General features: G+C 46.7%; 1 protein-coding gene across 7 annotated transcripts in view; it reads right to left on the bottom strand.

Annotated features, from left to right (window-relative positions):
- The window catches only part of LSM12 (LSM12 homolog), a 259,554-nt gene that overhangs the window by 169,477 nt on the left and 65,120 nt on the right, over positions 1 to 24,957 (bottom strand). For 5 of the 7 annotated variants that reach the window (XM_068122021.2, XM_068122031.2, XM_068122010.2 and 2 more), the window contains exons 4-5: positions 14,457 to 14,546; positions 13,648 to 13,774 (exon numbers count right to left, since the gene is read on the bottom strand). In XM_068122021.2, coding sequence (XP_067978122.1) covers positions 13,648 to 13,774; positions 14,457 to 14,546 — 217 coding nt within the window. The remainder of the gene's footprint in view (positions 1 to 13,647; positions 13,775 to 14,456; positions 14,547 to 24,957) is intronic. The other 2 variants (XM_078779820.1, XM_068122039.2) reach the window with 1 other exon arrangement.

Here is a 24,957-nt window from a genome sequence, read left to right as displayed (position 1 = left end):
CACACACACACACACACACACACACACGAGGGCAAGTCAATAAGTAACCTTAAAATGGCGATATAAATTCGAGAATGTAATGTGTGTCGTTGTAGACGACATATGTTATATCTATGGGTAAGAGTCATGTTTTGCCCGTTTTATATCTGGCAACATTGAGCGTATGACGTCAGTAGAGCAGTTCCAAGATGTCGGCTCCCTTAGAAGCATACACCAGGGAGGAGCAACGCTCTGTCATCCGTTTCTTGGGAAGTGAGGGTGTGAATCCCAGTGAAATCCATCGCAGAATGAAGATGCAATATGGTGACGCATGTTTATCACTGAAGCAGGTGTATGACTGGGACAGGAATTTTAAAAGTGGATTGTCCAGTGTGGCAGACACTGGTCGCTCGGGCCGGCCTCACACAGCTGACACACCAGAAATGGTTGTGGGAGTTGAGCGCGTGCTAAGGCAAAACCGTCTCATTATGCTGGATGAAGTGATCTCCAAATTGAACATAAGCCATGGTTCAGCACACCACATTATTCACAACGTGCTGGGGTTCCACAAAGTGTCTGCAAGGTGGTTGCCTATACAACTCACAACCGAAAAGAAAGCATGGCGAGTGGACGCATGTGAAGAACTTCTGCGACGTTACGAAACAGAAGGCAACGCTTTCTTACAGCGCATAGTGACTGGGGATGAAAGCTGGGTCCACTACTTTCAGCCAGAAACGAAGAGGGCAAGCAAAGAGTGGCACCATTCAACTTCACTGAAGCCCAAAAAATTCCACACACAGCCGTCCGCTGGAAAAGTGATGCTGACGCTCTTCTTGGACAGCCGAGGTCCACTTGCAGAGCATTTTATGCCCAGAGGGACCACAGTCACCAGTGCATCATACTGCGACCTCCTTAAAAATAATCTGAAACCAGCAATCAGATCAAAACATCGTGGACTACTCACCACTGGTGTTTTGCTGCAGCATGACAATGCTCGGCCCCATACTGCCCACGCTACAGCTGCAACAATCAAGGACCTGCATTATGAGTGTCTTCCTCATCAACTCTACGCGCCAGAACTTGCCCCTTTGGATTACCACATCTTTGGGCCACTTAAAGAGGCGCTTGGTTGAACCACTTTCCAATCTGATGGAGTACCAAGAGGTGGTGCATGAATGGCTACACAAGCAGCCAAAAAATTTTTCCCTAGACAAATCGAGGCCTTAGTAAAGCGCTGGAAAAAATGCATTGAACGTAATGGAGATTACCTTGAAAAATAACAGTTGTTACACACATACATGCAATAAACAAGTAATGAAAAATATTTTAAGGTTACTTATTGATTGCCCCTTGTATACATACAGTGCATTCAGAAAGTATTGTTGCGAATATGGAATTTGGCCTCCATATCCGCTTGTAAATATTCCCCTATTTCCCCAATACTCCCCGACTATCCCCAATCCCCCATTCCCTAGTCCCATTGTCTGTAAACAACAATCAGTAGAGCCGACCTTCCCCTTTTTCCCCCATTAAATGTCGTGCCCAGGTCCACCGCATCACACGTAGACAACTTTCGGACATCTTGCTAGTTATTCTTAGTCTATGTCAGTTAAGGACTCGTTTCCATTAATTATGACTCTTCGTTGCACCAGAATGTGATTATATGGCACCAGTAGTGAGTTTAGGACCTTTCCCATACCTCCTCCCATCTTCTTCCCCAAACAACAACAACAACAACAGAGGGGCACGGCGCTGCGCGGGGGGGAGTGTGCGTCCTGACACCGGCTCGGTTAGCCGCCATTGACAATGCGCTCCAGACCATGCGCTCCACGGGGTTACCACAAAGGGGCTGGCTGTCAGCTCCTCGTCAAGGGCGGAGCCTGGTAAACCCCCCGCACGCACCCAATGAGAAGCAACGTGCCGATTCCACGAGGCGGAGCTAACGAGCCGAGGGCGTGTCACTCCCCGCCGGATATACGCGGCCACGTAGCGGACGTGACGTGAGATGCGCCCCCAGCTGAAGAAGAGCAAGTCGCCACCTCGAGCGCTGTAAAACCTCCCGCATCTCTGGACCGGACCGGGTCGATCCTGCCCTGAGCCCAGGTGCACCTGGAGCCATCGCTACCTGCCTATCCTTGCCATCAATCCCCGTGTGAGTCAGCCTTGTCCCGTTTACCTGTCGTCTGTTGGGATTAATATAAGGTTGTGTCTAAGTGCCTATCTTCCTTTGCTGTCCCTCTCGTCCCTGTAATCTGACCTTCCGTAACGAATATAATCTCCTCCGGAGGTCTTGAGAACTGAACCCTGGTGTGTCATTTTAATCCCAGCCGTGTGTCTGTTCCTTCATTGACCTAGCATAGCGCGACTAGTCAACTTCGAGTATAATCGGTAACTTGTGCAGACGTGGTCATCCCAAAAACCGCTCGGTAAAATAACATCTAAGCCACGTCTGTAACAATTGGTGTCGAGGAGTGGAATTCGAACCCGGGACTAAATTTATTAGGCCCAAATTTGTAACAAGTAGAATCGATTCGGAGCGCGTTTCCCGCGCGTTATTAGGCCCAAATTTGTAACAAGTAGAATCGATTCGGAGCGCGTTTCCCGCGCGAAATTATAACGGCGAAATTTGAATTTGTTTTACGAAAATAAAAAAAACCGAATTTTGAAAGTCGCGCTATGGCGGATCAAGACAGCTGGGGTCCGGTAAAGGAGAGTGAGGTAGGGTCGATCCAGGACCAAATTGAGGGACAGGAGGAGAGCGAAGCAGCGAGGGTAGCAGACGCACAAAATAGCGTCGTTGTGCCCGACATTGCGGGAGCGCAAAATGGCGCCTCGCAAGAGCGCGTGGTAGCCGAGCCCGCTGTATCAACGGGCTTTAACATGCAGCCGATTGACATGCAGGCCCTCATTGCGCAGTTACAGGCAGCTGTACAGATGAGTATGGAGAGCCAAATTGAGCGATTGGGTGAGCGGTTGGGAAACCGGATGGATGCTCAGAGTGAGCAATTGGGGGTAATGGGGAACCGGATGGATGCTCAGGGTGAGCAATTGTGGGTAATGAGGGACGAAGCGAGGGGTACCAGTGAGGGATTAGACAATAATTTTAAGGGATTAGACAATAATTTTAAGGGATTAGACAATAATTTTAAGGGATTAGACATGAAATTTGGGAAATTAGACGATAGATTAGGGGAAATACAGGAGGGGTTAACGGGGGTAGAAAACAGAATGGCCGCTCAAGAGAATCAAATGGAAGGGATGCAAAAGGGGTTAGAGGGGGTAGAAAATAGAATGGCTGCCCAGGAGAATCAGATAGAGGGAGTGAAAAATGGGTTAGAGGGGTTAGAAAACACCATGGAAGGCAAATTGAGGGACATGAGGGACCAAGCGGAAAGGGAAGTTAACCAAATGGGGCAGCAGATAGAGGGGGTCAGAATGGGGGTAGAAGCCAAACTGGATGCTCACAGGGAGGAAATGGAGCAGATGAGGGTGGCATCTGGGCAGGAGATGCAAGTGATGGGAGAGGAGATCAGGAGAGGAGTGAGTGAGGAGGTCGGAGGAGTGCGCGAGGAGGTGAGGCACTGTAAGGAGCACATGGAGAAGGAGGTGAGAAAGGGGACTGTAAAGTTACAAGGGGGCATAGAGGACCTGACGCAGGAGGTGGAGCAGCTGACGGTGGGACAAACGGAGTTAGTGGAGCAGGTTCAAAGGAACACTGCGGTATTAGGAGGTTTAAAAGCGACACAAAACGACATAAAAAACGACTTGATAGCGACAAAGAGGGAATGTCAGATGGTACGTGAGGGACTGACAACGAGGTTGGACGAGGTGATAGAGGTAATGGAGACGACGGACCGGCAGGTGAGGACGCACATGGAAACGGTCAAGGTAGCCTTGGAGGACGAGCTGGAGGAGACGTACCGGGGAATAAAAGAGGTGAAGCACAAATTAGAAGAAGTGGAAGAAGGGATGAGTGAAATTAAGAAGCGACGGAGAGGGGATAAGAAGGAGATAAAGGAGGAAGTAAAAGAATTGGTCCAAAGTCTGTGTTTGGATCGTGATGATGTGCTCATTAACCGGATGAGGGATTCGCAGGTGATGGAGGAGAAGCGAAGAGGAAGAGGACCTGGTGTAAGTGGTGACCAATATGGTCGTGCGTATGATGCGCCAGGGGATTTAAGAAGCTTGGGGGTCGAGATGGACCCGGGTGTTCGTGAGAGGCCACTGGTGAAGTGTGCGACAGGTCTGGTGTGCGAAAAAGGAGGTGTGCTAGAAAGTCCGACTCTGGGGTGTGTGAGGAAAAAGTGCGTGCCAAGGAGTGAGGGTGCTGGCGAGAGTGAGTCGGTCGTAGCGCGTGTGCGAGGGGGCACATGGAAGCGCGGTGTGGTAAGTGTTACAGAGGGTGTGACGGGAGAGTGTGCGCGAGAAAGGTGTGTGACGGACAGGTGCATGAGGAAAGAGTGCGCTGTCAAGAGTAAGGGTGAGTGCGCTGTCAGGAATGGAGGTGAAAGTAGTGAGAGTGACATGGAGCGTGAGTTAGTTGTGACAGGTGAGCGAGGATGTACACCTGGGATGGAAGGATGCACACCTGGAATGGTAGAGCGTGAGTGGGAATGCACGCTGGAATTAGTGGTGAGGCACGTGGTTGGGTGTGCGAATGAGAGCACACCTGTGATTGTCACAGAGGAGGTGACCGAGGAGGGGGCGCGAAGAAGTGTGTTGGTGAGGTGTGCTACCAACGAATGTGTGCCAAAGTGTTCGGTGGTCAGGTGTGTGACCAAGGCTGTGAGTGGAATGGGTGTACCTGGGTGTGTAAGGAAAGGTACGAGGAGCATGGGCACGGCTGGATGTGTGAGCAAGGAACGGGCTGCGGGGTGTAAGCAAGCAGGTGAAGCGTCGACGGTAACCGGGTTAAAGGTTAGGTCGACTTTTAGCCGGATCGGGCCCTCGGTGCGTGCCGGGCTTCGCGTGCCGCGAGAACCAGCGGAGATCCGAGCCACGGCGGGTTCGAAAGGACCGCCGTGCGCGATCCACGCTGGGCCTCGCGTGGAACGGCCGCGTCCGTGCTCCACTAGGCGGAGCGGGCAGCCCGATAGGAAGGGTCGTTATGGCGACCACGTTTTGTTGAGACGTGCCGGCAGGTCGAGATCGGGACATTGGATGGCTCCACGCCGAGGTGATGCGTGGGATCTCGGCCCGGGTAAGCCCCCGTCCCTGCACCGAGTGCCGGACGTGTCCAGCCGCTGGCACAAAACAACCAGCATTCATTGTTTGGCTTTACGAAGCCGGGCTTTGGACAGGAATTGGCGCACCGAGAGGTATTAGTGAGTCGACTGGGTGATGAGGTTAGTGTTTTGGACCCAAAATTAGAGAAAAACAAAATTTGATGATTGGCAAGGGATTGGCAGTGGTGATTGGCAGATGATGGGTAGTGATTGGCAAATTTTTAATTTGTTGGAATTTGGTGTGCCAAATTGATAGTGAGAGACCCCCGATGTGGTGGGATGGCAAATCCACCATCCCTCACAGGTGGGGGCAAAGGAGCAATAGCTTATGGGGTTGATGGCAGTGGAAACTAGCCCGGGTGGGTTAGGTTATATTGTAGGGATCTAGAAGAGATTGACATTAGGTAACGTTAAGTTTAGTTAGTGACTGATACCTGTAGTGGGGACGCAGGTAGATTAGTATGGATGATAATGACGTGGGAGCGCAATAGTTTAAAGGGACGACTGGGAAGCGCAAGTTTCAGAAGGGAGTAGTTAGCTGAGATGATGCCGTGTGTGTGAGAATTGAACAGGTGTGATTGCACAGGTGTGCAACTGGACAGGTGTGTGGAGCAGTGTGTGAGTAGTGAGTGTGGTAGATCAGCGCGAATGCGCTTGGGGAGAGAAGGGTGCAGGTGGCACCAGGTGTGAGAGCACAGGTGTGCAAGTACAGGTGTGTGGAGAGAGTTGGAGTAAGTGGTACGGAGTGGTGTGCATGGTGCGAAGGTGTGGATGGGGGAAGAGTGGACCCCTTTCACGAGTACCCGGGGCGGGTAGTGTAAGTGTTAGGTAGAGGGTACAGGTAAATTGTGGTTGGATATTGGCATTTGTGGTGCGGTTGCAGAATGGTGTTGTGGATGGGTGCATTAGTGTTGTGGAAATGGCTGGGCGTGTAGCCTGTTAGTGTGTGTAGTTGGTTGGGCACTCCACCACTGTGAGGATGTCGGCCAGGTGAGGCCGCAGGTGGGCTCTGGGAGCCGGTAGAGTTGTGGATGGGGCCCGAGGATCCGGAGGACGGACCCGGGTAGCCCAGTGCCAGAGAGGGCACCGAGTGGGGAGAGAGCCAGAGGGCCTTCCCCAGGTAGTTAGGTTAGGGTGAGGAGCAGGTAAGCTCGGAGGCAACTGCAGTGGTGGAGGTGTGCAGGTGGGTAGACCCACTGGGAGAGGTACACGCCACAGCCCAGAAATTGTGCGAGGGCACCGGGAGATGAATCGGGGGAGTGAGACCCCAAATTGAAAAGCACCACAGTTGGCCAATGGGAATTGGTTTTTAGAACCCATAGTGTAAGAGGGCCAATGGTTTGGCCGGAGAAAGACCCCGGGTAGTGTAAAGTTGTTAAAGTCATTTAGGAAATAGTTAGGATTGATGAACCTGTCGCACCATACGCAGCCACTTACCTGTGGTGATGATGATGACTCCACACCTGTGTTTTCTTTGTTTTGTTGCAGGAAATGAGATTGCTGTTGGATTTGTGAGACGCATCACGACGTGGATGAGACATTGGGGTGATTCCATCTCTCCCTCCTTAGGAGGGACTGATGATGAATTGGTGATGGCAAATTTTGATGTTGAGTTGAAAATGGCAAATTTTGATGAGAGTTGAAAATGGCAAATTTGATTGGTTAGGAGGGAGAGAAGACGAATTTGGTTTATGGGAGGAACGGGGAAGACAGTAGGGATGTTTGTTGATTTGTAAAGTAGATGTTTATGGGTAGTGTTGTGTTTTGTGGATGCAGTAAGGGGTAAGGGAGGGGCCATGTAGGTTACCTGGTGGGGGGGGGCGTACGGTAGGAACGTACCTGTCTCACCTGGTTCCCATGTGCCCCCAGTGTGCATCACCTTACATTGCGTGCACTTTTGCGCCCTTACCACCTTACTCACTTGTCTGCTTCTTTGTCTCCCACCTCCGAGGATCTGGCTTTGGGGTAGAGAGAGAGGAGAGAGAGGTGCTGGCTTCGCAGTTGTGGGCCTGCACTTTCGCTGCTTGCTGCTTGGATCGATACACCATACAGACCGCAATGTTTGTGGCCACCCACAATGGACCGCAGTTCTTTTGCGGCCAAGCACCACCCATGGATGGACCTATGGGTCAACGTGGCACCGATGCCAAACAGGTGAACCACTAATAGTTGGCCCCCTGACGGCCACAATATAGAAATGGACGCGGTTGGCGCCTTTCTTTATTTTTGAAAAGAAGTAAGAAGGCCAAGTGCACCACACGAAGGCAAGACCAGCGGCAGAACATCGGCCGGCTGCGACACCACCGGTGATTTATAAACACTTTATTGGTGCACCGGATGGTGCTCACTGTGTGATGGGGTGGTGCTTGATGCTTGGAAGGGGTGCTCTGCACGTTATTAAAGGCCGTCGGCCACAGAGCACTCGTGGGTTGGTGTATCGATGCTGGCAAGCGTGCTCTCTCTATGCATAACATCTGCATGTGTTCCTCCAAAAACAGGTCCTGGATCGTAGTGTAAATATCAGCGTAGTCTTGTAAATAATGCTCCCTACCGGCTGTATGTTTAGTTTGCGAATTCTTTCCGGATTCGGTTATCCTGTGGGTGTGTTTCTGTGAGGAGAAGGGTGCAACGTCGCAGGGGGACATATTTACTCATTTGTGAATATCTGTAAAACTGTCGCACTCAGGGTAGAGTTAATAGTAGAGGGAACTACATTGCGTGCCACACTAAAGTAGGTAAAAATTTATCGGGTCGGGACGCCCCGAGGGTAGAGAAGGGTGCAATGTTGCGAATATGGAATTTGGCCTCCATATCCGCTTGTAAATATTCCCCTATTTCCCCAATACTCCCCGACTATCCCCAATCCCCCATTCCCTAGTCCCATTGTCTGTAAACAACAATCAGTAGAGCCGACCTTCCCCTTTTTCCCCCATTAAATGTCGTGCCCAGGTCCACCGCATCACACGTAGACAACTTTCGGACATCTTGCTAGTTATTCTTAGTCTATGTCAGTTAAGGACTCGTTTCCATTAATTATGACTCTTCGTTGCACCAGAATGTGATTATATGGCACCAGTAGTGAGTTTAGGACCTTTCCCATACCTCCTCCCATCTTCTTCCCCAAACAACAACAACAACAACAGAGGGGCACGGCGCTGCGCGGGGGGGAGTGTGCGTCCTGACACCGGCTCGGTTAGCCGCCATTGACAATGCGCTCCAGACCATGCGCTCCACGGGGTTACCACAAAGGGGCTGGCTGTCAGCTCCTCGTCAAGGGCGGAGCCTGGTAAACCCCCCCGCACGCACCCAATGAGAAGCAACGTGCCGATTCCACGAGGCGGAGCTAACGAGCCGAGGGCGTGTCACTCCCCGCCGGATATACGCGGCCACATAGCGGACGTGACGTGAGATGCGCCCCCAGCTGAAGAAGAGCAAGTCGCCACCTCGAGCGCTGTAAAACCTCCCGCATCTCTGGACCGGACCGGGTCGATCCTGCCCTGAGCCCAGGTGCACCTGGAGCCATCGCTACCTGCCTATCCTTGCCATCAATCCCCGTGTGAGTCAGCCTTGTCCCGTTTACCTGTCGTCTGTTGGGATTAATATAAGGTTGTGTCTAAGTGCCTATCTTCCTTTGCTGTCCCTCTCGTCCCTGTAATCTGACCTTCCGTAACGAATATAATCTCCTCCGGAGGTCTTGAGAACTGAACCCTGTTGTGTCATTTTAATCCCAGCCGTGTGTCTGTTCCTTCATTGACCTAGCATAGCGCGACTAGTCAACTTCGAGTATAATCGGTAACTTGTGCAGACGTGGTCATCCCAAAAACCGCTCGGTAAAATAACATCTAAGCCACGTCTGTAACAGTATTAAGACCCCTTCACTTTTTTCACATTTTGTTATGTTGCAGCCTTATGCTGAAATCGTTTAAATTCATTTTTTCCCTCATCAATCTACACTCAATACCCAATGATGACAAAGAGAAAACAGGATTTTAGAAAGTTTTGCAAATTTATTAAAAAGAAAAAACTGAAATATCACATTGACATAAGTATTCATACCCTTTGCTATGACACTTGAAATTTATCTCTGGTGCCTCCCATTTGTCTTGATCATCTTTGAGATGTTTCTACACCTTGATTGGAGTCCACCTGTGGTAAATTCAATTGATTGGACATGATTTGGAAAGGCACACACCTGTCTATATAAGGTCTCACAGCTGACAATGCATATCAGAGCAAAAACCAAGCCATGAGGTCGAAGGAACTGCCTGCAGAGCTCAGAGACAGGATTGTGTTGAGGCACAGATCTGGGGAAGCCTACAAAAAAAAATTATACTGCATTGAAGGTTCCCAAGAGCACAGTGGCCTCCATAATTCTTAAATGGAAGAAGTTTGGAACAACCAGGACTCATCCTCGAGCTGGCCGCCCGGTCAAACTGAGCAATCGGGGGAGAAGGGCCTTGGTAAGAGAGGTGACCAAGAACCCGATGGTCACTGGCTGAGCTCCAGAGATCCTTTGTGGAGATGGGAGAAACTTCCAGAAGGACAACCATCACTGCAACACTCCACCGATCTGGGCTTTAAGGCAGAGTGGCCAGACGGAAGCCAAACAGTTCAATCTTGGTTTCATCAGACCACAGAATCTTGTTTCTCACAGTCTGAGAGTCCTTTAGGTGCTTTTTTGCAAACTCCAAGCGGGCTTTCATGTGTCTTTCACTGAGAAGAGGCTTGAAACTGGAACTGGAACTAACAACCACCACTGCACACAGGGTTTTGCATAAAAGACTGCATCTTCATGCCCATAAGGTGCAGATTTTCTTCAGGAACTGAAACCAAATGATAAGACCAAAATGCAAGGCAAGTTTGCCTTGGAAATGCTCAGTCGCATCGAGGATTGGAGATGAACTGAAAAGGTCAGGCTCACAGAGGAAGCTTGCATTCATGTATTGGGGAAGGTCAACTGGTACAATGTGAGGATCTGGAGCTCCGAACCCCCATTCCTCCATGTTGTCATTGAACACATACACGACAGTTGAAAGGTCAATGTGTTGTGTGGCCTTCTCCATGTACGCTTTATGGGTCCGTTTTTATTTGTGGAAAATACAGCGACCTCAACCATTTACATGAACATGTTGGAAGGATTCGCCTTCCCACAGATTGAAGACCTGCAACCCGATATAATTTTCCAACAGGACGGTGCTCCCCCTCATTGAGACTTCATCGTTCAAGCCATCCTGAATGAAAAAATTCCAGGCCGAGAGAGATCAACCTCTGCAGAGTGCCAAATACCTTACACTGCAGCGAAGATTTACGTTCCAATAGGACATGTGATCCCAAGCATACGGTCAAAGCAACACAGGAATGTCTTCAGAACAAGAACATGAAAGTCCTTGAGTGGCCCAGCCAAATTTAAACTGGAATCCATTGAGAATCTGTGGAAAGACTTGACGATTAATCTTCACCTGACGCTTCCCATCAAACTTGACATAACTTGAGCAAACCTGCAAGGAAGAATGGGAGAAACTCCCCACATCCATATGTGAAAAGCTGATAGAGATATACCCAAGAAGACTGAAAGTTGAAATGATTGCCAAAGGCGCTTCCATGAGGTATTGATTCAGGGGGTTGAATATTAATAAAATTATATATTTCTGTATTTCATTTTTACTTATTTTGTAAGTTTCTAAAAAAACAAGACCGAAAGTCTAACAGCGGCGTAGCCGGGCTTGTAAAATATTATAAACTACAAAAACACATGATTCGCTTTTTAAACAGTCACTACTGCTGCTTATAACATTAAACAACGAAATTTGGAGGAATCCAGACATACGTGAGCTAAGTTTCACTTACAGAACTGAGGGAAGATCTACTGTAATCTAGATTATACCCCACAAGGGTTGGGTACATACCGTTTTGTTGGAAGAGACAAAACGCCAATGCTTTCGATATTTTATGGTTATTTTAACAATCGGTTTGTTTGCGTTTCACACTGAATGAAAAACGTAAAGGTAGAGCATGGCGATTGTGATATACAACAGGTTCGACGATATGTTCGGCATGAACGACATACAAATCAAAATGGTGGTGTATGGAGAGTCAGCCGCCGTAATGACATCAGACGTAATCACATCACCCTGTCATGAGACAAGATCCTCAGCTCTAATTGGTATACGTTTGAAGGGACATACATACATACATACATACAAAATACATACATACATACATACATACATACATACATACATACATACATTCAGACATTCAGACATTCAGACATTCTAGACGTTCACTGTTCTAGACGGCTTTGCCCTGTGGGCTGTGCCGTAAAAATTCACCTTGACATTGTAGGGTATTATGTGTAGATCAGTAAAATCTCAATTTAATTCATTTTAAATTCAGGCTGGAACACAACAAAATGTGAAAAAAAGTCAAGGGTGTGAATACTTTCTAAAGGAATTGTATTTACACACTATCCAGAGTATCACAGACCTATCCTAAATTAAGCAAATACAAAGATATAACAGATCATGAAAATGTGTCAGCAGTCTCTTTTGATTACTGAAGCTAGGCGGTTATAGTATGTGAGCAGTTGATGATTGACTTGACGGTGTATCGAGGAGTAGAAGCAACCAGAACTATTTTACCAGGAATGCAATTGTGAAGCAGAGGAAAAGGCAGTAGCAAAAGTACACATTACAAATACTATGTAGCACAGTGATGTTAAAAACCGTACTTTGTTCAGTGTCTTCTTGCAAAACATACTGGTTTTGATTTGTGAAGTCTGCCTTGTGGGAAAACCTAGTGTTTCTGTACAAGCCTGACAGAATAGCGTTAGCTGAAAAAAGAAGCAACAGACAGCCAAGTACGGCTCCAATATTGTCGACTCTGTAATGAACTCTGAGCCTCGAAGAGTCCCTCGTTTAGAAGGGAAAATCCACCTAAATCCCAGTGAAGTGTCTTCCACAACTTTCTTTTTCTTTCTTTACTTCTTCTCTCCCTCTCCTCGATCAAGTTCCTCTGTCTCTCAATGCCAGGTTCCCAAACCTTTACAGCTGCGTGATTCGTTTCTCAAAGGACAATCATACAGCTGCATATCTCTCCAAGGCTGCAACTTGTTCTGGCATGGCTCCACCTGCCTGGGCAAACACCTGTCCTGATAATAAACTGTGCTCTTGTTCAACAATGTCTGTGTCTGCCCCTTAGCAAGTTGTCCGCTACATGCCGTTTGTACTACGATCATCAACATTTCCCTATCCTTTAATCCATTAACATTGCAAATACTAAACAATTCCATGGTAAAAGACGAATGATTGCTCCAAGTTATAAGTCCCATAACAACAATAATTACATTATTAATCAAAGCAAAACATAACAAAAGAGAAATCTCGTTTTCGTAACAAATATATTCAATGTTGTACTTTTTTGACTTTTTAATTTTTATTTTTTTTTGGAAAGGAAGGTGAGGGGAGAGGATGACGGCATGGTAGCATGTAATGTTTAAGCATACTGGACACATGGGGCTGCCACATTTTGGGAAGGTTGAGAGGTTTGGGGGGGCGGGGGGAGGTTATAATTGCTCCACATGCAACACGTTTGCTAACCAGTCTTGCAACAGGCAAAGATGACGCAAACACAAATCGGCCCTTATTGTCAAATTCCATTTTTCTGTTAGCCAGTCTGTCCGTTTCCTAATAGCTTGTATATCTTTAGAATGTAACATGGGAGGGCCACGAAACTTGGCAGACATAATGGGGGCTCCATGTGGAGCGTTAATGGGCGGGTGGGGTAGCGATTTCAGGGGAGCAGGTAGGGAGGATTTTTGTTACGGATATACTTATCGTGATTGCAACGAAACTTGCACCCATAATTGGGCGAGCGGGGGGAGTGTGGGGGGAGGGGTAATGGGAAGTAAAATAGAGAGGGGATGGCAAGTGGTGGGAGTTTTAAAAGGGAAGGGGGGTTCTCAATATCAGGGTCCAGCTATTTAAGTCACCCCTATGGGCTGCATTTCCATAAACTGTGGCTTGCATAATGGAAGCCTCATGGGGAATTTATGGTGAAAACGTAATTATCTATGATAGATGTTTCAATTTAGGGGGGGATTTAGAATAGGGGGAATGGTAATATATTTCACCGCTTTGATTGATTGTGACCAAGTCATCAATGATAGTGTACGCCCCATGGAGAGTAGAGTGGGGGTGGAGGGAGGAGGGGAAGGAGGGTGGAGGTTTTGGGAATGGGGTTGGGGTTAGTTTTGTTTGTCATCTTGAGAACAGTGGGGGCACAGCACGTGGACCCCAAAGCACCTGGCAATTATTACATTTTCAATACAACAACCACACAACTTAACTGTTCATTACAACATCCGAATGCATTTTGTTAAAAAAAACAAAAACATTATTCTTCAATCCTTTACTGCCGTGTGGTGTACAATGTAAAAACTTACAATTTTTCGGACATGAACGAGGGCATTGCCTTCACTGCCTTTACAGTTTTCCATCCGGTATGGAGGCGAGATCGTAACTTCATCCATCACGATGATGTTCTTCTCATTCCACTTGCAGTCCTTGATACTGCAGAACAAACATAAATCTTGCCATAAGAGCCCACACACGTCAGAAAAACCACCATTGCCATGCCCACACGTTTCACTTGACTACCAATAACTACCACATTACCGGTATATACGACAGCCGTACCAAAAGTCATGAGCACATTACTTGTACAATAAAACAATACTTTCGGTGCCAAATGCAACATGTCTCTCAAAATATCATTTGAGAGGCATGGACACCTACAATTTTTTGACAAACAAAATTGTGTTATTGAGGCATCCAAGATAAAGGATCAGGAGGCCAGCCTTGGCAACGGACTGGCTAAACGTGTTATTTGTGTTAGGAATTTCATACCTACTGTGGAATAAATAACGTTAATTTGACTTGCAGCTCCATAGAGCGAACAGATTATTGATTAGAACAAAACAAATTGAAGATATATTAATATATATATCATTTTATGTGCATTTTCCTATTTTTCCATATATATATATATATATAGTGCATTCAGACCCATTCACTTTTTTCACATTTTGTTATGTTGCAGCCTTATGCTGAAATCGTTTAAATTCATTTTTTCCCCTCATCAATCCACACTCAATACCCCATAATGACAAAGAGAAAAACATGATTTTAAAAAGTTTTGTAAATTTATTAAAAAGGAAAAAGTGAAATATCACATTGACATAAGTATTCATACCCTTTGCTATGACACTTGAAATTTATCTCAGGTGCCTCCCATTTCTCATGATCATCTTCGAGATGTTTCGACACCTTGATTGGAGTCCACCTGTGGTAAATTCAATTGATTGCACATGATTTGGAAAGGCACACACCTGTCTATATAAGGTCTCACAGCTGGCGATGCATATCAGAGCAAAAACCAAGCCATGAGGTCGAAGGAACTGCCTGCGGAGCTCAGAGACAGGATTGTGCTGAGGCACAGATCTGGGGAAGCCCACAAAAAAATTTGCTGCTGCATTGAAGGTTCCCAAGAGCACAGTGGCCTCCATAATTCTTAAATGGAAGAAGTTTGGAACAACCAGGACTCTTCCTAGAGCTGGCCGCCCGGCTAAACTGAGCAATCGGGGGAGAAGGGCCTTGGTAGGAGAGGTGACCAAGAACCCGATGGTCACTCTGGCAGAGCTCCAGAGATCCTGTGTGGAGACGGGAGAAACTTCCAGAAGGACAACTATCACTGCAACACTGCACCGATCTGGGCTTCATGGCAGAGTGTCCAGACTGCTGCTGCTGCTGTTTCCCCACTGATGGTATGAAGGTCGCATAATGACCGATATAAAAACCGAAAGGTTTTCAGAGTTACAAGTGTATGGAAGGCTCACTGCGTTGCCCTGATGAAGCCCCAACAAGAGCGAAACCAGGTCGGTACCTGTGAGTTTTGCATGCACTTGTGACAGTATCTGAATTTAAGATCCATAATGACGCACTGCTAGATGGCTCCCTTGGAGCTTTGCAGGAGGCAATGCGGACATGCATGGCGATGACGTCATGACGTTCGCTCGTTAGGTTGGAGAACCAGATTACAGATACTAATATATATATATATATATATATATATATATATATATATATTATATATATATATATATTATATATATATATATGTATGTATATATATATATATATATATATATATATATATATATATATATATATATATATATATATATATATACAGTGGAACCTTGACTTACGAGTTTAATTCGTTCCGTGACCGAGCTCGTAACTCAAATTGCTCGTATCTCAAATCAAATTTCCCCATTGAAATGCATTGAAATGCTATTAATCCGTTCCAGCCCGCCAAAAACCACACCAATTTTTTTTTAAATATACAGTATATATAAAAATATCTCGCGCTTTATATTTCACCTGTATGCAGCATACAAGTTGGCAGGATGGCCTGGACTGGAGGTACGCACACTTGACTCTAAAGTCTAAAATGTCCAGCCTGGGTTTGAATCCCGTCCCAGCTATAACCTGTCATGTCGGTGTTTCACAGGCAGGGTGATTCATCAATGTGTGTACCGCTAAACTGGGCGCCCCGTTTGCGTCCCATTAGTTGTTGGATGTTAAGGATCTCACCGTGTTTTCCACAAAGAGAAGGCGAGCTATCGCCGGCATTCTGAACAAGTTGTGGCCTGGCATGCTCTTCTCCTCTGCCGTTATATACGTCCTCCTCGACACCTCGCTCATGTTTTTCGACGATTGCGTGTTTTATATCCAAGCACATCATCCTCTTCTTCTTCTCAGCACTGCACTTGCCACTCACTTTCTTAGGCCCCATGGTTAAAACTAAGAAATTTTCCGAAATAACGAAAATGCGAAAAAAAAAATGCAGCGCTGTACGACAGAGATACGTACTGTACGTGCACGGCAAGATAACCACGTGACCAGAACCCACCTGGCGGCGTGAACTCGAAATAACCAAAATGCGAAAAAAAAAATGCAGCGCTATACGACAGAGATACGTACTGTACGTGCACGGCAAGATAACCACGTGACCAGAACCCACCTGGCGGCGTGAACTCGAAATAACCAAAATGCGAAAAAAAAATGCAGCGCTATACGACAGAGATACGTACTGTACGTGCACGGCAAGATAACCACGTGACCAGAACCCACCTGGCGGCGTGAACTCGAAATAACCAAAATGCGAAAAAAAAAATGCAGCGCTATACGACAGAGATACGTACTGTACGTGCACGGCAAGATAACCACGTGACCAGAACCCACCTGGCGGCGTGAACTCGAAATAACCAAAATGCGAAAAAAAAAATGCAGCGCTATACGACAGAGATACGTACTGTACGTGCATGGCAAGATAACCACGTGACCGGGTGGCGAAAGCTCGTAACTCGGATTTCGGCTCGCATCTCAAAGCAATAAACCGCCCGAGCGACGGCTCGTATCTCAAAAAACTCGTAAGTTGGGGCACTCGTAAGTCAAGGTTCCACTGTATATATATATATATATATATATATATATATATATATATATATATATGATTATATGTGTGTGTACACACTAGCTTGGCTCGGCTCGCTGCGCTCGCCTCACCGCGCCTCGTTACAGAGGAAAGGGCTTGTTTTAGCTGAGGCTAATGACTGTACCTGAGTTGCTGTGTTGTCATGATTTACACCAATCATAATACAAACAATTATTTTACACAAATTTATTTGTCGTGTTTGTGATATTACATTTTTATAAGCAATTTAGGCTGAATTTTTTTTTTTTTTTAAGAACCCCTAAGCACACACATACAGAAGGGGCAGGTGCAGACTGCAAGTTTGGGACGATTACATCTCACCACCACGAAATTCAAAACACATCACCACCACGTAATTAAAACACCTCACCACCATGTAATTAAAAACACCTCACCACCACGAAATTAAAAATACCTCACCACCACGAAATTAAAAATACCTCACCACCACATCACCATGTAATTCAAAACACCTCACCACCAAGTAATTCAAAACACCTCACCATCACGTAATTCAAAACACCTCACCACCACGTAATTCAAAACAACTCACCACCACGTAATTCAAAACACCTCACCACCACGTAATGTAAAACGCCTCACCACCACGTAATTTAAAACACCTCACCACCACGTAATTTAAAACACCTCACCACCACGTAATTTAAAACACCGCACCACCACGTAATTAAAACACCTCATCACCACGTAATTTAAAACACCTCACCACCACGTAATTTAAAACACCTCACCACCAAGTAATTTAAAACACCTCACCACCACGTAATTTGAAACACCTCACCACCATATAATTTAAAACACCTCACCACCACGTAATTCAAAACACCTCAGCACCATGTAATTCAAAACACCTCAGCACCACTTAATTCAAAACACCTCAGCACCACTTAATTCAAAACACCTCACCACCAAGTAATTCAAAACACCTCAGCACAATGCAATTCAAAACACCTCACCACCATGTGATTCAAAACACTTCACCACCACATGATTCAAAATGCCTCACCACCACGTGATTCAAAACGCCTCACCACCACATGATTCAAAACGCCTCACCACCACGTGATTCAAAACGCCTCACCACCACGTGATTCAAAACACCTCACAACCACGTTATAAATAAAACTTCACTACCACGTTATTATGTATGATTGCGATATAGGATTGCGATAGAAGACGGTATCGCCGCTGATGGGATTGCGATAGATGACGGTACCTGAGTTGCTGTTTTGTCAAAGTTTACACCAATGATAATACAAACAATTATTTTGCACAAATGTATTTGTAATATACGTGATATTACATTTTATAAACAATTGAAGGTGAAGATTTAAGTTAGGGTAAAAAAAAAAAAAACATTCCCCAAAAAAAAAATGTTTTTTTTTTTTGATTTTTTCTAAAATACCCTTAGCACATACACACGGGAGAGATATGTGCATACCAGAAGTTTGGTACGATTTCACAAAAGTTTGAAGGAGTAGTTCAGTGACGAGACAACACAGACATATATACAGACTTGGCATTTAATATAGAATATTTTTTTGTGGGGGTGAACTTACTTTTCAAGATGTCTTAGAACCAAAAGTTCATTGGAATTATGTTGAAATTATTCTAGATTTTGTTAATGTGAGCTTTAAAAGAAACAAAAACCACATTTGACATTTCGAAACAAATAAATTGATCCTTGAAAGTGATGTAAACTGATATCGAGATATCGAGTTGCTAGATATCGAGTTGCGAACTGATATCGAGTTGCTACCACTCAGCCCTAAGCCTCAATTCATGGACAGTACTGTGTTAAACTTCTGTACGTTCTGCAGAAGTATCTCTTTATTTTGCACATTAGCCAAATTTTTTTTTAACAAAAACAAAAGTTAAATTACGACTGGGATTACGGACAGTAAAATTACAGTTCAGTACTTCGTGTAACCCCCACGAGCATTCAGGAGAGCACGTACACGTTGAGGCATGCTGTTCACGAGATTTACCAAGGTTTGGACAGGAATCGCTTGCCATGCAGTGACAATAGCCTGCTGCAATTCATGCACAGAGGTCGGCTGCTGGTCCAAGTGGTCGGTTTGACGCGTTAATTCTGCCCACAAGTTCTCTATCGGATTCATATCCGGGGACATGGCAGGCCACTCCATATGCTCTACACCACGGTCAGCAAGAAAGTGTTGGATCATGCAAGCACGATGAGGCCGTGCATTGTCATCTTGGAAGACAAAGTTTCCTCGAAAGGCTGCACGAGCAAATGGAAGCAATGTTTCTTCCAGAATGGCCCTGTACTTGAACTGGTTCAGGTTTCCATTCAGAACAACCAGGTGTTTTGCCCCCTGCATGAAAAGCAGCCCAAACGGTCACCCCACCACCTCCAGCTTGGACTCTTGGCACTATACAATCTTTGTTGTAGGCTTCATGCACTTGTCTGCACACTCGGACGCGGCCATCTTGACGATAGACCAGAAATCTAGACTCGTCACTGAAGATCACGTGATTCCAGTGTCCTGGCTGCCATTGACGGTGCTCTCTGGCGCACTGCAATCGGCGCTGGCGGTGTTGTCTTGTCAGGCCTGTCTTTCTCAGGGGACGCCTGGCACAATAGCCTGCTTGAACCAGTCGTTGGTTGACTAGCCTTCTGGATACAGGCACATTTGTCAGTTGCTACCACTCAGCCCTAAGCCGATTAGCTGACTTGGTACGGCCATTGCGGACTAACCGGTGCAGCTGGCGATCATCCCTCCTTGTGGTTCTGCGGGGACGTCCTGGCCTTGGTATTGGAGTAGGGACACCCCTCTGAGCATTTCGTTTCAGGATCTTTGACACCTGACCTTGAGTGATGCCATACTGCCGAGCAATAGCACGGTTTCGTGCCGTAATTTCGTAAAGCCACCACTACATGACAAACAGCATTGTCGAGTTGACGGACCATCTCCAGAGGAAGCGGCAATAACTTTTGGAGACGTGCAGCAGTTGTTTTCCACTAATACAGAACGCAACAACCCTTGTATACCCGACTGTGAAGCCAATCATCAAATGCACCTGTCCGTACATTTTGCCACGCCACCTGTGATATAATCCTGTTGTTGACTTCTTGCTGCGACAGACCAATCAGTGACATGGATCTTTTAACAAATAAATCACCAAAGTGTAAAATAAACTCACCAGATTGATATACTGAGTTAAGAAAGTAAACCCAAGTCAAGAAAAAATATATATTCCATATTAAATGCCAAGTCTGTATTTATACAAGATTGGCTCGGCTCGCTGCGCTCGCCTCACCACTCGTCGTTACAGAGGAACGGGCTTGTTTTAGCTGAGGATAATGACTGTACCTGAGTTGCTGTGTTGTCATGATTTACACCAATCATAATACAAACAATTATTTTGCACAAATTCATTTGTAGTGTTTGTAATATTACATTTTTATAAGCAATTTAGGTTGAGAAAATATATAAAATTCAAAAAGGAACCCCTCAGCACATACATACGGGAGGGGTAGGTGCAGACTGGAAGTTTGGGACAATTACACCTCACCATCACGTTATTAAAAACGCTTCACAACCACGGAAACAAAAGTTTCAGGGAGTAGTTCAGACAACACAGACTGCCCAGATATGTCGATATCTATCTATAATTCCAGTAATCTCTGTATGTCTGTATGTCTGTGACCGCTGTTTCTCGACAACCACGGGTCCGATATACTTTAAACTTGCCAGGTATATTGCTGGGGACCCGAGGATGTGCCTTTTCAAGGTTTCATATTAATCGGAGAAGTAGTTACCGAGCTATGTCCAAAAAACGATTCAACCAATCAGAGAGCAGCGAGCTATCACGTGTGCCGAACGTGGCGAACAGACTCTGCCTCAGACGGCACATTTGAGAGCGTATTCATTTATTTCACGTTGGCAAACTATGTTGCCGTTAAACTATGTTTTAAAACTAATTAAAACTAATTTGCGATTCTTTCGCTTTCCTGCGCGTTTGTGCACGCTATGGCGATTTCTTTACCAAACTCCGCAAGCCGTTCGCTTTGGACCAAACCATTTCATGTAAATAGAGGGGGGGGATTGTCACCGTACTCGCAAGCCGTTCGCTTTGGACCAAACCATTTCATATAAATAGAGGGGGGGGATTGTCACCGTACTCGCAAGCCGTTCGCTTTGGACCAAACCATTTCATGTAAATAGAGGGGGGGGATATAATTTTAGATATATATATAGTACGGGCATGCCCTAGTATAGATAAATGACTGAACCTGAGTTGCTGTACAAATATGCAGTCATGGTTTACACCAACCATAATTCAAACAATCATAATGCACAAATGTATTTGTAATATATGTGATATTACATTTTATAAACAATTGAAGTTGAAAAAAAAAATTTCCCTAAAAAATAAAAATATTGGAAACTTTTTCAAAAATAAAATACCCTCAGGACATACCGACAGGAGAGATAGGTGCATACCAGGAGGTTGGTACGATTTCACAAAACTTTGAGGGAGTAGTTCAGTGACAACACAACACAGACACTGACTGCACAGATATAGATATATATTGTTGTGGATTTGAGAATGGTGTTGTAGTTTTTATTATCGTTGTAAGTGTAATGAAATTGTTGTAAATATCACCCTCCTTCCTCCATTTGTTGTGTATAAAGGTCAAAGGTCGTTCCCGTAGTTGTTCCACATACAATCACGTAGCCAATCATATATCCTTCTATACAGTTATCTCTTTATTCTATGTAGGTTAAGGCTCTGTTCCCACTAGTTAACACTGCATTGCACCGAATTCAAATAAGGTAGAATCCCCTTTCAATTGCCCCCAAAACGCAATTGCCGGCAGCGTTCGCTGCCCTTTGGCTGGGGCTCGCTCGAATCACCCCAAACTCCATTGAGCACGAGGTCATCTCGGAGCGGAAGGTGGGAGGAGTCAGCCCAGCGCCAGGAACAAGGCGTGGCCTTGCCAACGCCTCCTCTGGGGGCGGGATCGGTGGGCCCTCGCGGCCAATCAGGGCCGAGGCGAGCTCGCCGATGGGCATGTCCTGGAGGCCGGCGGCTTGATCGCCCCAGGGGCAATAAAAGCGCGCGCGGAAGCCTTTGGGAGTTAGCTCAGACAGGGAGAGAGAGAGACGCGGCAGAAGCAGTACCACGCAGCTTTGACTCCACCAGGCAGCTTTGACTCCACCAGGCAGCTTTGACTCCACCAGGCAGCTTTGACTCCACCAGGCAGCTTTGACTCCACCAGGCAGCTTTGACTCCACCAGGCAGCGTTGGCTCCACCAGGCAGCTTCGACCCGTTACCCCGCGGGAACCAGGATCGGTGGCATTGGTGGCCGTCGAGGTCCAGCCCGGCGTCCCGTGCGGGATCAAGCCCGAACCATCTGCCCCAGCTGAACCTTCCTCTCTCCTTCCAGTCCTTCAGTCCTGCCATTCCATCCTTCTGTGTACGTGAGTTTGTTCTGTGTGTCTTGTCCTGGGGTATAAGTTAAGCCTGTTTAGAATAAGTTAATATTTGCACTGTGTCTCTTTCCATTCTTTCTGTCTTTATTTTTCTTATCCTTCCTTCTTCCTTGGTTTATTTTGGTTGTAAATAGTAGTAATAAATCATATTCGTATTTCCTACCTTTTGTCTTCTTCTTCTTCTTCACATCCGTCGTCTTTGTCTTTTCCCCATTGAATACCTGTGGCACGATTTGGCCAACGTTCAGGAATCAGGTCTAGTCCTTGGTAATAGTTTGTGCCGCGGTTGCTAAAACAGCTCGGCAATTAACATCTGTCCGCGGTACGAACGGGGCTGTGCCACCTACCTTTCCGGGGGTAGCTGGGCAGTGTCAGGGACCACGTCGGTCAGTTATAGAAGAGGGGATTAATCCCCCCTCTAAGGGGAACAGAGGCCGACGTTGGGTTCCGTAACAATATATATATTGTTACGGAACCCAACGTCGGCCTCTTTCCCCTTATCGAGGGGGGATTAATCCCCTCGTCTATGACTGACCGACGTGGTCCTGGGGGTATGACGTCACGCCCGGTCAGCGCTGGGTAGGGTATTAGGCCCAACCGTCCTATGACCTAAATACCAGCGCCTCCCGGTACGCAAGGAAACACCCCCGCTCACGGCCGCAGCGTAATGGATTGGTTGCGCTGAGCGAAGCGAACTGCAGCGTGAGCCGTTTATCGAAGGGGCTAAACCCGATTCATATGCGTTGGCCGAATCGCGCCAAGTACACTCAATTTGGAAACCTCTAAAGCGACCGAATGTGAAGAAGAAGACAAAGTAGGAAGAACAGGGATTTATTACTAATTATTATTATTTGTACAAAAACCAAAGAAACCAAGGGAGAAGGAAAGATAACGAAAGTAACTCAAAGAAGAAGAAGAGGAAGACACAGTGCAAATACGAGCTTATACTATACAGTCTTACTTATACCCCAGGACAACATAAAAGACGGACGACAATCAGACTTACACAGGGGATGATGGCAGGAACGAATGGCAGGAGGTGGATGGCTGGACGGATGAGAAGGTGGGATCACAGGGCGGGAAGGATGCGGGTCCGGTTGGTGTGTGCTCGAGGTGAGCAGCCGCCGACCCTCCTCGAGCGGCTTCGCACGGCGACGTTGCTTCGCGGCGGCGGGTCGAACCGCCGTTAAAGCTCAAAGCTGCGGTGGTTCAAGCTGCGGTGGTTCAAGCTGCGGTGGTTCAAGCTGCGGTGGTTCAAGCTGCGGTGGTTCAAGCTGCGGTGGTTCAAGCTGCGGTGGTTCAAGCTGCGGTGGTTCAAGCTGCGGTGGTTCAAGCTGCAGTGGTTCAAGCTGCAGTGTTTCAAGCTGCGGTTCTCAAGCTGCGGTTCTCAAAAGTTCATCTCCCGTATCTGCCGCATCTCTCTCATCTCTCTCCGCAGTCCTTCCGCACCCCCTTTTTATCAGGCGCGTCGCGATCAAGCCGCCGGCCTCTTAGGAACGCCCATCGGTGAGCTCGCCTTGGCTCACCGATCCCGCCCCTCGATGAGGCGCTGGCACGGCCACGCGTTGTTCCTGGCGCTTGGCTGACTCCTCCCACCTTTTTCCCCGAGGCTTGACCACGTGCGTAATGGCGGGCGAATGCAGTTGGCAATGAAGGCTGGCAATTGAAAGGGGATCTATCTTATTTGAATTCGATGCAACGCAATGAATTAGTGGACCACAGAGCCTTATACTGACATTTACTAAGGACATAACTACTGAGGGAAACTTATGATTGGCTTCGTGTGTGCGATGGCCTAACTAAGGACGACCTTTGACCTTTACAATTGCAGGTATTTACAAGGAATATTTACAGCACACAAAAGGGTATATTTTACAGCAAATTACACACACAGTTCCCAAATCCTCAACACTGCACCCTCCTTCCTTACGGGACGGCCCGGCCCGAACCTTTAACTTTAGTGTGACACGCAGGTGTAGTAACCCTCTACAATTAACCTGACCCTGAGTGCGACAATTTTAAAACACAAATAAATATGTCCCGCTAATTGCGTTGCACCCTGCCTAACAGTTTCACACCCACAGCTAACAGAATCGCGGAATTATTTTCAAACTAAACATGAACGGTGGGAGAGCATTATTTACAGTGACATTATTTTGACTATTTACAAAACGCCACCCAGGACCTGTGATTTTTCTTTCAGGGAAACAAAAAGAAATTCCTGTTGGGAGGGGAGGAGACAGCATGCATTGCATCGACGCACCAGCACCAATAAATACCAAAGCACCAATCACCAAAAGCACCATTTGGTGCAACAGTCACCAGTTCATAATAATGACACACAAAAAAAAACAACTGGTGGTGGTCTTCCTCTTCTCTGCTGGGCCGATGTTCTTCCTGATGCTTTCTCTACTTGCAGCCTATTTGGAAATAAAAGGGCACCAACGCGTCCACTTTTTATTTAGGGCCACAGGGGCCAACTAAGGGTGGTCCACCTGTTTGGCATAGGTGCCACCTTTACCCTGGGCTGCAAGTGAGATTACCTGGCCACCATGGCCGGTCCCCAGCAGAGGTGCCAGGCCCCAAAACATGGGGTCCATAAAGTGGTGATTGGCCGCAGAACGGCGGTCCATAAGTGGTGCATCAATGCAAGCATGCTGGTTGCGGGGGTTCGGGCTCACGGACGCGACCTCCCCGCACGCTCCTCTCA

Source organism: Myxine glutinosa, chromosome 1 (assembly GCF_964187855.1).
Source record: "Myxine glutinosa chromosome 1, kmMyxGlut1.1, whole genome shotgun sequence".
Lineage (NCBI taxonomy): Eukaryota > Metazoa > Chordata > Myxini > Myxiniformes > Myxinidae > Myxine > Myxine glutinosa.
Note: the sequence above shows the minus strand (reverse complement) of the source record. Positions and strands in the feature narration are given on the sequence as shown.